The 12939-nt window shown below is 40.4% G+C and overlaps 1 protein-coding gene and 1 pseudogene across 1 annotated transcript in view; one reads left to right on the top strand and one right to left on the bottom strand.

Moving 5' to 3' along the window:
• Positions 1–12939, top strand: part of AKAP9 (A-kinase anchoring protein 9) — a 162053-nt gene that overhangs the window by 93116 nt on the left and 55998 nt on the right. The window contains exon 18 of the mRNA XM_045288755.1: positions 7746–7978. Within this exon, the coding sequence (XP_045144690.1) occupies positions 7746–7978 (233 nt within the window). The remainder of the gene's footprint in view (positions 1–7745; positions 7979–12939) is intronic.
• Positions 6165–7516, bottom strand: LOC101643389 (annotated as a pseudogene).

The following is a 12939-nucleotide window of genomic DNA, read 5'->3' on the forward strand; positions in this document are numbered from 1 at the left end:
TGTGGGGGAATATAGGGGAGAGAGGGAAAGAAAAGCAACTATGTAGCTGAGTCCCACTCCCTGCCGGCGGAGCTGCAAGGGTTTAGTTCCTTCCCCGAGGCGGTGGTGGCAAGCTGTGGCTGTGCTGAGAAAAATCCCCTGCGCAGACCTTCCGGACTGTAGAAGAACAGAGATCAGAGATGTAAACAAAAGCTATACTGTAGCTGGATCTTGATCCCTGCCCGTGGAGCTGCAAGGGTCCAGTCCCTGCCCTGAGGCCAGCGGGGGCAAACTGTGGCTGTGTTGAGACCAAATACCCCTACGGCTCCAAATGATCCCAGCTCCCGCAGAGACAGTGACAGGGCCAAGGTCAAGCCCCAGCCGGCTTCCACTGAGGTAAGCCAAAAGCCCCCAGCCCCTCAAAACCCCCGTGGGTCTGTGCCTACTTATCTTTATGATGCTCCTCCTTCGTTCCAGTTGTGTTAAAGTTCCCTCTAAGCAACTCTCCTAGGCTGGATTCTGTGGAGTCCCTCTGGTATGTGTCACTCAGTCGCCATCTTCCTGGAAGTCTCCCCAAATCAAATTCTAAGTCCACAGTTAAAAAAAGAGTGTGAAGACTTCCAAAAGGTCATAAAACAATTTAATTGAAAGCTAAGAATATAAGTTGTCTTTCTCAACATAAACTCCATTAAAGTGAAGATACCTTTGTAAGCAGTAATAACTATTTAATCCAAACTTAAGGTCTGCAGTTCATAACCATCAGCTGCTCCAAAGGAAAAGGATGAGGCTTTCTACTATAAAGCTTTATACACTCAGAAACCCATATGGGCAGTTCTACTCTATCATACAGGGCCTCTGAGTCAGAATGCACTCGACAGTTTTTTATATGAAAGGAATTCAATGGTCCTAGAAATATAACCATATCAATGAACTCTCTTTTATATTACTAACTGAAGAAAAGTATGTACCACTTTGGTTTTTTAAGATTAGAAAACTGTAGTATTAAATTAAAATGGCGAGGGGGGAGTGAGAGGCCAGCCCCTACCGCTGCTACTAATACTACCCACGGGTTCAGTAATACTACTTATGGGTTCAGTAATGCACAATTGTACAGTTGAGATATATAAGTATTATATTAAAGTCATCGAGAGCATGAGAGATATTACAATAACACAGTCAGACACATTACATGGTAGCATTGCTCACCTCAGCCCAGCTTTGTGGTCCACTTGGAGAGAGGGGGAAGGGAAGGAGGGCAAGAGAACAAGGGAGAGAGGACGGGAGAGGAGAGTCAGAGAGATCGCTATTGCTGACCCACGCCTATAAATCTTTTGGGGGTATGCCAGCCCACTAATTACAGGTAGAGACATATGTCACAGGGAGGGGTTGCACTATAGGTAACACAGTAATGAGAGGGTGGTCTAGGGGGTGGTCTCTGGGTCTCCATAGGAAGTATTATCAGTAGGGTGAAAACTCCGCCTACAGGAGCCTATCCATTGTCCCCAGAGGCAGGGAAGCAGGCCCACCCCTGTGGTGGGATGAGACAGCAGTTTGGCAACTGATTGCCCTCAGGGGAGGGAATGCCTTTGCATCTGACCTCCCCCCACAGAAAACAAAAAGAAGTCAGATGGAGCCAAATACAGACTGTGAGGTGGATGCCTGTTGTCCTCCCTTAGAAACTCATGGAATTGTCTTTGTGGGATGAGAAGATGAGCAGCATGTCCCTGTGGAGGAGGACCATCCAGGAAGCTCTCCTGGCCCTTTTCTTGCTGAATTTCTGGCTAACACCCTCAGAATAGATGTGTCATTCTTTGGCCATCCAAAGAGTCAACAAGCAAAAGCCTCGGGCATCCAAAAAAGCTGTTTCCATAGCCTTTGCTCTCTGCTGGTCAGCTCTTGCTTTGACTGGATCATTTCCACCATTTGGTCACCAGGGCTTTCATTGTGCTTTGTGGTCAGGATTGTACTGGTAAGGCATGTTTCATCTCATGCTATAATTCTTCCAAGAAATGCTTCAGGACCTTGTTCCCACTTGGCGAAAACTTCCATCAAAGGCTTGCCTGCAACTGCTCTGGATGCAACAGTTATGGCACCCACGGAGTAGAAAATTTAATCAACTTTTATTTTTCAGTCAGAATTGTGTAACCTAAACTATGGTGTTGGTGTTGGCCATTGTTTCTGCTGTCAATCGCTGGTCCTTTCTATTCGGGCACAAATAAAAATGTTTTTCTTGCAACTTGATGGACTGTTGTTACACGGGCTTAATATTCAATATTGTCTGATTCCTTCTTAAAATGAGTTTTTTATTCATAACTGTTGATTTCTTTGGGGCATTGTTACTATTGATCTTTCCATGCAACATCAATGATTTCACCATTCTTTCTATCACACTTCTCATTAAAAAAGTTTATTTTTACTTCATTTTTAGCAGAATTTATGTTGCTCTGATAGAGGCTCTTTTCAAACTGATATTTTATCTTTCTTAATGCTTCAAACTACAAACAAAATCCTGTTCAGACATGTTATAACAAGTTAGTGTGAGTTTATTTTGAAGCAAAAATATTTTTAAATACATACATACATGGAAAAACATGAGCTTTTTGAAGACTGTTCCTATATAATATAGAACATTAAAACCGATTAGAAGTTTGTGGTCTTAATACTGTTGATTATGATGTACAGATTCCATTTAATTGCTCTATGTCTCAGCAATAATGTGCTAGCTTCACTAATAAAATTAGGGTCATCCTTGGTCAGCAGTTTGAAAAGGCCAGCTGCTTCCTGGGAGAAAAATGATCCTTTTTCCTTCCCTACAGAGTAAGTCTCCAAATCCCGCAGTTCTCCCGTGTCCGATAGAGTCACTATGGACAACACCATAGAATCAACTCGATGGCAGTGAGTTTGGTATTTTTGACATCTAATGTCATTAGGGGACACCTGTCAGGTCCATTTTAAATCTTAAAGAGGATTGAACTAATTGAATATATAATAAAAAAGTGTAAATATGACAATATAGAACCTTCAGTTTTCTCATAGACCTTGAGGGAAATAGTAGTTTTAAAATATTGATACGGTGTCCCGCATGTGAGAAATTTTTCTGATGATCTTTCATATGTTTAATGGAACCGTTATTAGAAAAACTACGATACGGGGAGTCGGGAGGAGGTGATACCAAGGGCTAAGCAGAAAGCAAATATTTTGAGAATGATGATGGCAACAAATGTGCTTGACACAATGGATGGATGTATGGATTATGATAAGACTTGTACGGGCCCCAATAAAATGATTAAATAATTTTTTTACCAAAAAAGAAAAACTAAGATACATTTTTTTTAATTAAAAGATCATTTTGTTGGGGGCTCTTAACAGCTCTTGTAGCAATCCATATATCGGTTGTATTTTAAAATATTTCTTTGGTGTTTTATTTAGTAGACAAAAAAAGTTTTAATCTGATTATGAAATAACTTTTATGTTTCAAGTATTTAATATATGGCTTTGTGTTGTAAGTAGTACTCGTGATCTATTTTGAGCCTTCAAGCCTGAACTTGTTTAGATTTCAAATGTGTATGGACTTGTCTTTCTATGAGGAAAAAAAATTATTTGCTCATGTTCGCTTCCTCATATCAGTTACCTGGTTTTAGAATTCAAAGGAACTTTTGAGCCCTGTGAAAACACTTGAACATGAATGAATTTTAGATCCACTTCAAAAATGCGTTCCCAAAATGTACTGAAAAAAAATTTTTTTCTAGGCATACACTGTGATGTTTCAGTGTTAAAATGCATACCCCCACCCACCCATCTCTGGACTGCATGGCATTTATTGCAACTTCCTTTTAGAGCAATGTGATGTTCTCAGAGAATATGCAATGTTACAGAAGGAATTCTTCTGAACACCTGCTTCTTGCCCTAGCTCATCGTGACCTTGGGCAAATCTCTCAGGGCTTCAGTTCAGTTTTCTTATCTGCATTGTGTAAGGGTCAGACTGCAGTGAGTGTTTTCATTAGAAACTAACAATTGTCAAAGCACCATTAAGCAGGGGGAAAACCCTTGAACCTGAGGAGCATGTTCGTATCTACTGTAGAGTGAACATAATAGAATCAATGAGTAAAATTTAAGGATCATTCACAACTTGTATTCAGCCTACTTTCTAAACTCTTTTATCTCTTTCCCTACCTTCCCCTCCTTCCCCACATACTTGTCACCCTGCAAAGTCTAGGGCTCTCATCACATCATACTACCCTTTGTATCCATGAAAAAAGAAGATGCTATACCAACTAATATTTCTAACATGTTTCATTATAAGTCATTAAATTAGAAATAAACTATTAGTAAAAATAACAATTAGAAATAAGCTATTAGTATTGCTTATTGCCAGAATGTTTTCAAACATATCACTTATTTGACCTAGTAACTTTGCCTGAACTTTGTACATCTGAACCATGTTGAATTCATAAGCATTTAGAAAATATGGATCCCTATTATCTGAGCATTCAATTTTGAACACGTGGAATAATAGAAGTAGCTATCAACCTAGTGTATTTTTCGAACTGTGAAAAAATACAAAGTGACAGGTTAGTTAGCTATTAAACTTTGAATCAGACAAGCGTCAGTTGGGAGGAGTATCTGTCTCCTCGTCAGCCCAAGGCAGAGGTCAGACATGCCTCCAACCTCTATCCTCCTTTTATCCTATTCTAAACTCTGCTTCTCTGCTGGGTTCAAAAATATGTGGCAACGGTCACACAGAGCTTAGACATGTTCAAAATTATGAAGGTTTTTTGGGAAAGTTAACAGATTACCACAAGTCAAGATCAGAAAATATTAAGAATATAGTCATTGGTCCACTGCAGCAATTCTCCTGAGCCAGCAGCCAAATCTCTTCTGGCCCTTAGCTTCGGTCACCTGGTCCCTTGGCTTCTGTCTCCTTTGCTGTCTCCTAGAGCTCTGTCATGACCTCCACTGCTTCCGCCACTTCAGACAGGGGTCTCACCCCAGCTCTGTTGGCAGACATTCTTTCTTCATTGTCCCAGGATTCTCTCTCTCATCTTCAGCGTATGCTCTTTTATACAGAGGAATGACAAAATTGACCAATCCCTTTATTAGTGTTTGCACACACCCTGTTTGCATGGCCCTATTCAGTCATTTGGTGAGAGAGAGACATGGGTTAAAGAGCCATATTGAAGCTATTTCACGTTACCACACCTGTGTAAAAGCAAACATTTGAAATTATTTCCTAGAATTCAGTATTCGACTTGTCAGCCCATGGGTTGCTTATATAAAGGACGTACTTAATGAATATTGAATTGTGCTGAATTCAGACTTTGCATAAGATAGACAATTCCATGTGGCACTGGCTGCTGTAGCAAGTCACATTACCAGTTCATGTTCTCTGGGTAACAGTGACGAACTAAACGTGTTCTAAGCATTTTGAAAATGAGCGTTCCCTCTGCTTTCAGTCTTAACTTTGGATGGTTGCTGACAGTTAATGTGTTACACATAATAATGAATAAGCAATTTGTTTTCAGGTAATTTCATTGTTAGGTTGTAGCAGGCTCCTGTGGTTGAGCATTTTGTTTCATTGCAGTGATGGATAACATGTTATAATTTCACTTTAGCAAAAACATTTCCAAAGCTAATCTTGTGCCCCTGTAAACTCAGTTATCTTTATGTAAGAGTTAAGACGAGTATGGAGAGGTAAATCCATAGCTAATCTAGAGCTGATCTTCAGGCCAGCCTCTTCCCAGCATACTGTTTACCGAAGCAGCCAACTGCACAATGATCTCAGTCCTCTTTAGCATCTGGCCTGAGTAGGTGATACTGGCCAGCATAGGACTCAAAAATCACAAGGTCTGCTGCAAAGTCAAACGCTTTGACCTCCCCATGTGCCCTAAACATCACACTGCACAATATTTTTCTTTGTAAGTAGTTTTATGTATTTGTTTTTGTGTTATCACGTCCTCAAGATTAGGAACAATATCTTATCACTTAGGTGTTCTCATTCCTTAGCAAATTCTACATGGTGGGTATTTACTGCTGAAAGTTGTTATAATACTAAATAACCCAAATATCCGTTCTTGTAAAGCCCTATTAGTATAGCATTCTCCTTCTCTTTCTTACCTATTCAGTTATTGAATAACATTATGTTCTGTGTTTGTGTGGTTTTTTTATTGAGGACACACAGGTTTCTCCTAATATTCATCCCCTTCTTCCTCTTCTCCCTCCCCCTCCACACTATCCATGCCTACCTCCTCGTAATCTTTCTCCAGGGCAGCCATATCCTCTCAGGCCTCAGAGAACTCACCCTCTTCCATGCCCTCGCCCACATACCAGTGCATGAACCCCCGCTTGGCATACATCAGGTCAAACTTGTGGTCCAGGCGCGCCCAGGCCTCGGCGATGGAGGTCATGTTGCTCAGCATGCACATGACACACTGCACCTTCGCCAGGTCACCCCGGACACCACAGTGGGTGGCTGGTAGTTGATGCCAACCTTGAAGCCCATTGGGCACCAGTCCACAAACTGGATAGTACGCTTGGTCTTGATGGTGGCGATGGCAGCATTGGCATCCTTGGGCACCATGGCTCCACGGTACAGCAGGCAGCAGGCCATGTACTTGCCGTGGTGGGGGTCGCACTTCATCATCTGGTTGGCAGGCTCAAAGCAGACGTTGGTGATCTTGGCCACGGACAGCTGTTCATGGTAGGCCTTCTCGGCAGAGATGACAGGCGCATAGGTGGCCAGGGGAAGTGGATGCGAGGGTAGGACACTAGGTTGGTCTGGAACTCGGTCAGGTCCACATTGAGGGCACCGTCGAAGCACAGGGAAGCCGTGATGGAGTACACGATTTGGCCTATGAGGCAGTTGAGGTGAGTGTAGGTCAGGCACTCAATATCCAGGTTGCGGTGACAGATGTCAATAGATGGTCTCATTGTCCACCATGAAGGTGCAGTCAGAGTGCTCCAGGGTGGCGTGGGTGGTCAGGATGGAGTTGTAGGACTCGACCACGGCCGTGGAGATGTGGGGAGCTGGGTAGATGGAGAAGTCCAGGTTGGACTTCTTGCTGTAGTCCACCGAGAGCCGCTCCATCTGCAGGGAGGTGAAGCCCGTACCTCCGCCAAAGCTGTGGAAGATGAGGAAGTCCTGGAGCCCTGTGCACTGGTCAGACAGCTTCCGAATCCGGTCCAGCACCAGGTCAATGAGCTCCTTTCCAGTGGTGTAGTGTCCCCGGGCATAGTTATTGGTGGCATCTTCCTTGCCTGTGATGAGCTGCTCTGGATGGAAGAGCTGGCGGTATGTGTCAGTCCGAACCTCATCGATCACCATGGGCTCCAGGTCCACAAACACCACCTGGGGCATGTGCTTCCCTGCCCCAGTTTCACTGAAGAAGGTTTTGAAGGAGTCATCCCCTCCCCCACTGGCCTTGTCACAGGACTTCTGCCCATCGGGTTGGATCCCATGCTCCAAGCAGTAGAGCTCCCAGCCGGCGTTGCCAATCTGCACACCAGCCTGGCCCACATGGACTGAGATGTGCTTGTACATATTGCCTGATGTCTGTCTGTCTGTCTGTCTGCTGCTCAAAGGAAGGCAGGGGGTGGGTATGTGGTTTGTGTGTTTTATCATGAATCACATCCACACTGTTTTGTTGTGACACTGTTATAAGTCCTTAGAGTTTTGATGCTTTTGTGCTCTAGTTACGGTATATTTGGTAACTTTTTAAAAACTGTATTAATTATAACTAACTTATGCTTTTAAACTCTTTTTAATCTAGTTACAGATGAAGCCATATCCTCTTATTCTGGAAGTGATATGCCCAGCAATGACGCTAGCGTGTGGGCCAAAGGCACTGAGGAAGGAACAGAGTTGTCACGAGGACTCGTGAGAAGTGGCCTGACTGGAACTGAAATAGACCCTGAAAGTGAAGAACTCATGCTGAACATTAGTTCTCGATTACAAGCCGCAGTTGAAAAACTTCTGGAAGCTATAAGTGAAACTAGTAGTCAGGTAAATCTCCTGATACTTCTGATACTCAGTAGTGGATTCAAAGTAGCTATACTTTTAAGAAGTGGAATGGCTGCATCTTTTTTCTCTATTGTTCCACAGAAATTTAGTTAGCCTCCCCTCTACTAATTAATTTCTCTGTGACTCAATACCGGTATCGTTTTTCTTTCTAGGTACTAAACCCTGATACACTACATCGATAGCTACTCCCACTTCTTCCATCTTCAGGTTTTCTAGACTCTTGCATGTTACCTTCTTGGTACCCAAAGAGATCTTCATTTCAGCATCATATGACATGTTACATTAAAATATATCATTTATTTTAAGCAATAGTGATAGAAGTAATATAAAAAACCAAATTCTCTAACATAACACCCATGTTATTTGACAACAAATAAAACTTGCTTTTTCTTCACATAATTTTTACATCCTTTCCGCAATATGACTAGATTACTTCACTTTCAAATCCTTTGATTGGAAATTAAGGCTGCTTCTACTTTGATAGGTGGTTTTGATAGAAACTTAAACACTTATCTAAACATATTTATAACCTAAATTTTGGTTTTCTCTTCCTATAAAATTTCACATCATGTATAATAGTTGTGTCTTAAGTCTTTGTATCCAGAAATTGAAAATCACATTAAATCCACTTCCATATTTAAAAATATTTAGTCTAAAACAACTGTAGATTCATAGCTGCCATGCTAAGCAAATAAATGTCTTGCTGCCATCAACTGCATGGTCAGTATTGTTAACATCGTTTTGGTATCTTTATTTAGAACACCCTAAATCCAGGTATTTCTCCATATAAAAAAACTGTGTGAGAAGCTGAAAGAGTGTCTTTGAGCTCTTATTTCTGACATCTGGCTTTCAATGATGTCACTTTTTTGTGTCAGCATTCAGTATATGATGCTTCTGTAATAGCAATTACTATTGGACTTAGCAATTTGGGGAAAAAAGTTATATTTTTGGTAGTTTGATGCAATATTTATTTACTTTACCTCCATTTATGATTATACGCTATAGCTATGATTGTAGGTCATGTGTTGGCTAGTGACACTTGAAAACTTATTTGTTAAATACCCACAGCTTGATTAACATTATGAGTCTTTTTTTTTTACTGTCTCTCTTTTTATTCTTTGATTTTGTGAATCAATGAAGGAAATATTATCACAACATCATGTAGTTCTAGTAAAATAATTGACACCCAAAGAAGTATCTTCAGATATGACACTTAAACCAAAGTTTTTCCTAGATTCATTCTTGTTTGTTTGGGGACAGTCTGCGTCTTCTTTCATAATATAGTTTGCAGTGTGTCTCCAAGAGCAATGGAGGGGGGGTCTAAATGCAGTCTCACACTGCAATGAGGACTCACTAGCCAGGCAGCTATATCCTTAGACTGTTATTATATTTCTGCATTGTAGCTAGATAGACTGGCCAAAAACAATTATTGCAGTTAAATGAGAATCAATTTTTTCCATAGATATATTCAGAAGTGTAATATTTAACAGACTCTGATGCACATTGAAGTTTGATAATTACTGATCTAGAAATTATTAGTATAATGTTCACATTTGTCAGGCTTAGTTTTGAAGTTCTACTAGTACTGATTATATAGAAGATTGCTGAAACTAGGTATAAAAATGAGATATTTCTTTGATGAGTCAAAATTTTAAGGGAAAAGAAATAGCTTTCTAAGACTTTTCAACTAAATTTCATTTTGGTTATTAATGTTCCATAGAGATCCTTATTAACTGACTGAAATTACTCTGAGATTAATTAGTATATTTAAGTTATTTAGAATTTCATTTTATCATTTTTGTGAATGATTGGTATTCCATTTCTACTTCATTGGTTCTTTATAATGGAATATTTTACTTTAAGCTTGATTTTTTGTTTGTTTTTATAAAGAACAGAACTGAGAGGTTTTGTGTGAATGGCTAACAATCTAATTGTGAAAGGGGGATAAGGGCAGAATCCTGAAAGCGGTTTGAGAAGTGACTTGCCCAGGCTTCTGGGCTAGTAGTTGGTAGAGTTAGAATTTGAATCCATGCAGTTTGGCCTTAATCCAGGCTCTTAACAACTTTTATTAAAAGAGTTAGCCATTTTTTCAGTTAATGGTCTTAGCTACAGAAAAAGTGATGCATTTTGGAATCTGAAGCTCATTGAAGTGGTAGAAATGAAAGACTGATACAGAAGAGAATGGGAGGAGAGCAAGTAAAAACTTGGACAACTACAAGCTAAATCTCTAGGGGAAACTGTGGCAAATTTGAGATTTGAGAACAAGAGTAGCTGTGCATCATAAATCCTCCGGACGACAGGTGGAAACAAGTGGAAGCTCAGGATGGAAGGACAGAAGTGCTCTCGCATGTCAAATCCCTGGAAGGTGTGAGGATTCCTAATATTGTTAGCAGGAAAAGAATATTACCAACTTTGTGTTCTACAGAGACTACTCACACACTTGTGTGATGGGTGGATGGGCAAGAGGGTGGTAAAGACGGGTGCTGAATGTAGCGAAGAGAAGATGACAGCCTCCTCGCTGAAGTCCTAAGTTGATGCAGGAGAAAAATGATTTGAAAGATATTTAGGAAGGTAAAGTCTACGGCCTTGATGGATTAGAGCTCAATATAAAGAAAATTAAAACCCTAGCTGGATCAAGTAACATCATGATAAATGGGACAAAGATTGAAGTTGTCAAGGATTTCATTTTACTTGGATCCACAATCAGTACCCTTGGAAGCAGCAATCAAGAAATCAGATGGAATCTATCGCTGAAGACAAAGCGCATGCATAAGAAAATGTGGTGAAGAAGGCTGATGGTGTCCGGCTATCAAAAGATATAGCGCCGGGGGTCTTAAAGGCTTGAAGACAAACAAGCAGCCATCTAGCTAAGAAGCAACAAAGTTCACATGGAAGCAGCACATCAGCCTATGTGATCACGAAGTGTTGATAGGATCAGGTATCAAAGAACCAGAACAAAAAATCATATCAATATGAATGAGGGAGAGTGGAGACCCAAAGCCCATCTGTAGACAATTGGACATCCCCTTACAGAAAGAAGGGTCACAAAGAAGAGACAAGCCAGTCAGGGTGCAGGGTAGCAACGATGAAACATACAACTTTCCTCTCGTCCCTAAATGCTTCCCTCCCGTCCCTAAATGCTTCCCTCCCCCCCCCCCCACGACAATCATGACCCCAATTCTACCTTACGAATCCGACTAGACCAGAGCATGTACCTGGGTACAGATAAGAGCTGGAAACTCAGTAGCAGCTAACAGCAACGGTGTGTCTTTTGCTATCATAAAATAAGGCTTGTGCTCAACATAATGGTAACTTTCTATTGGTTAGTAAATTTTCATTATATTGTAAAAATAGAGATGACTTTTAGGGCCTTAGAAAGGTTATCTCTTTAACATAGTTTTTATTTTGTAGTCTTTTCGTTACTCTACAGAGAAATTATCTTTGCAAGTCTTGGACCAACTAAAAATAGAAATCCATCTGTTCTGTGGGAATGGTTACACATCATTTAGTTTTCCAGATTCAAGGACCATTTGGAGCCCATGGAATTTATTTGCCAATGGGGTTCTTTTAAGTTCTGGAAGAAATCAATGAATTAAGAATGGTTTTCTTTTTTTCTCTTTTTTAAAGAATGATTTTCCATTGTAGGATTAGGTACAGTTTCCTAATACCTACTTTTGAGACTAATGGAACCTAAGCTCTATGTGTCTTCATTTCCTCAAAAAAATAACTCTTTCTGAGGATGTCGCAGCAATAAGTAGTAAGTTTCTGTCTTTGTGTCCCTTCACAAAATAAGTCAACAACCAATTTTAGAAGGGAGCAACAGAAGTGTTTTCCAGTGAGGAAAATGACTTATGGGGGAAAGTTAGATGTCATTTATTTTTAAATTAAGACTATTTTGTTTGGGAAATGCTGGAGGTTAATGAGCCCTGGTGGCTCTGTCAGGTAAGTGTTGAACGGCTGATGGAAAGGTCGGCAGATCAAATCACCCACGCTGCATGAGAAAAAATGAAGCTGTTTGCAATTGTACAGATTTTCAGTCTCGGGAACACTAAATAAGGCCAATGTGAGTTGGAATTGACTCGATGGCCATGTGTTTACTGTAAATTAATAATCTTGAAATGTGTATTCAGCTCTTCATTATCATAGACCTGTGAATAATGTGCTAGTCTGGGTAATTAAAACAGTGTTCCTCTAAAAATTACACTCAATTTATTTGAACTAGTTTTGATTGTCCCCCAAAAAATGTTTTATGTGCTAAGATGAAAATAAATTGATTTGACTTCAATTATTTTAATCCACAGTCACCGTCCTGAAAGTCAGTTGCTGTACTGCCCTGTCCACGAATGCACTGTTGACATGAGGACTGTTTCCCCCTGTCATAAATCGTTTTAATCTCTTGCTTGATTGAGTCCCTTTTCCCCTTCCTTCCTTTAAGGTTATCTTGACCGAAATGTTGCTACTTATAAAGAGGTAGTTCATAACTTACAGGGGCTTTGTTTTTGTGTCAAATAAAAGAAAGTAGACACCATGTTATCAAAATAAACTAATTTGTAGAGAGATCAGGGAACAAGGTATTTGATATGCTAAGAATGGGTGCTACCACTTAAAGTTGAACAGCCAGGATTTTTTATTTTAATCATTTTATTAGGGCTCATGAAAGTCTTATCACAATCCATACATACATCAATTGTGTAAAGCACATTTGTACATTCATTGTCCTGATCATTCTCAAAACATTTGCTCTCCACCTAAGCCCCTGGCATCAGCTCCTCATTTTTTCCCCTCCCTTCCCGTTTCCCCCTCCCTCATGAACCCTTGATTATTTATAAATTATTATTTTGTCATACTTGCCCTATCCAACGTCTCCCTTCACCCACTTTTCTGTTGTCCGGCCCCCAGGGAGGAGGTTATATGTAGATTCTTGTAATTGGTTCCCCCTTTCT

Source organism: Echinops telfairi, unplaced genomic scaffold (genome assembly GCF_000313985.2).
Source record: "Echinops telfairi isolate 266 unplaced genomic scaffold, ASM31398v2 ScPeMD7_23;HRSCAF=83, whole genome shotgun sequence".
Taxonomy (NCBI): domain Eukaryota; kingdom Metazoa; phylum Chordata; class Mammalia; order Afrosoricida; family Tenrecidae; genus Echinops; species Echinops telfairi.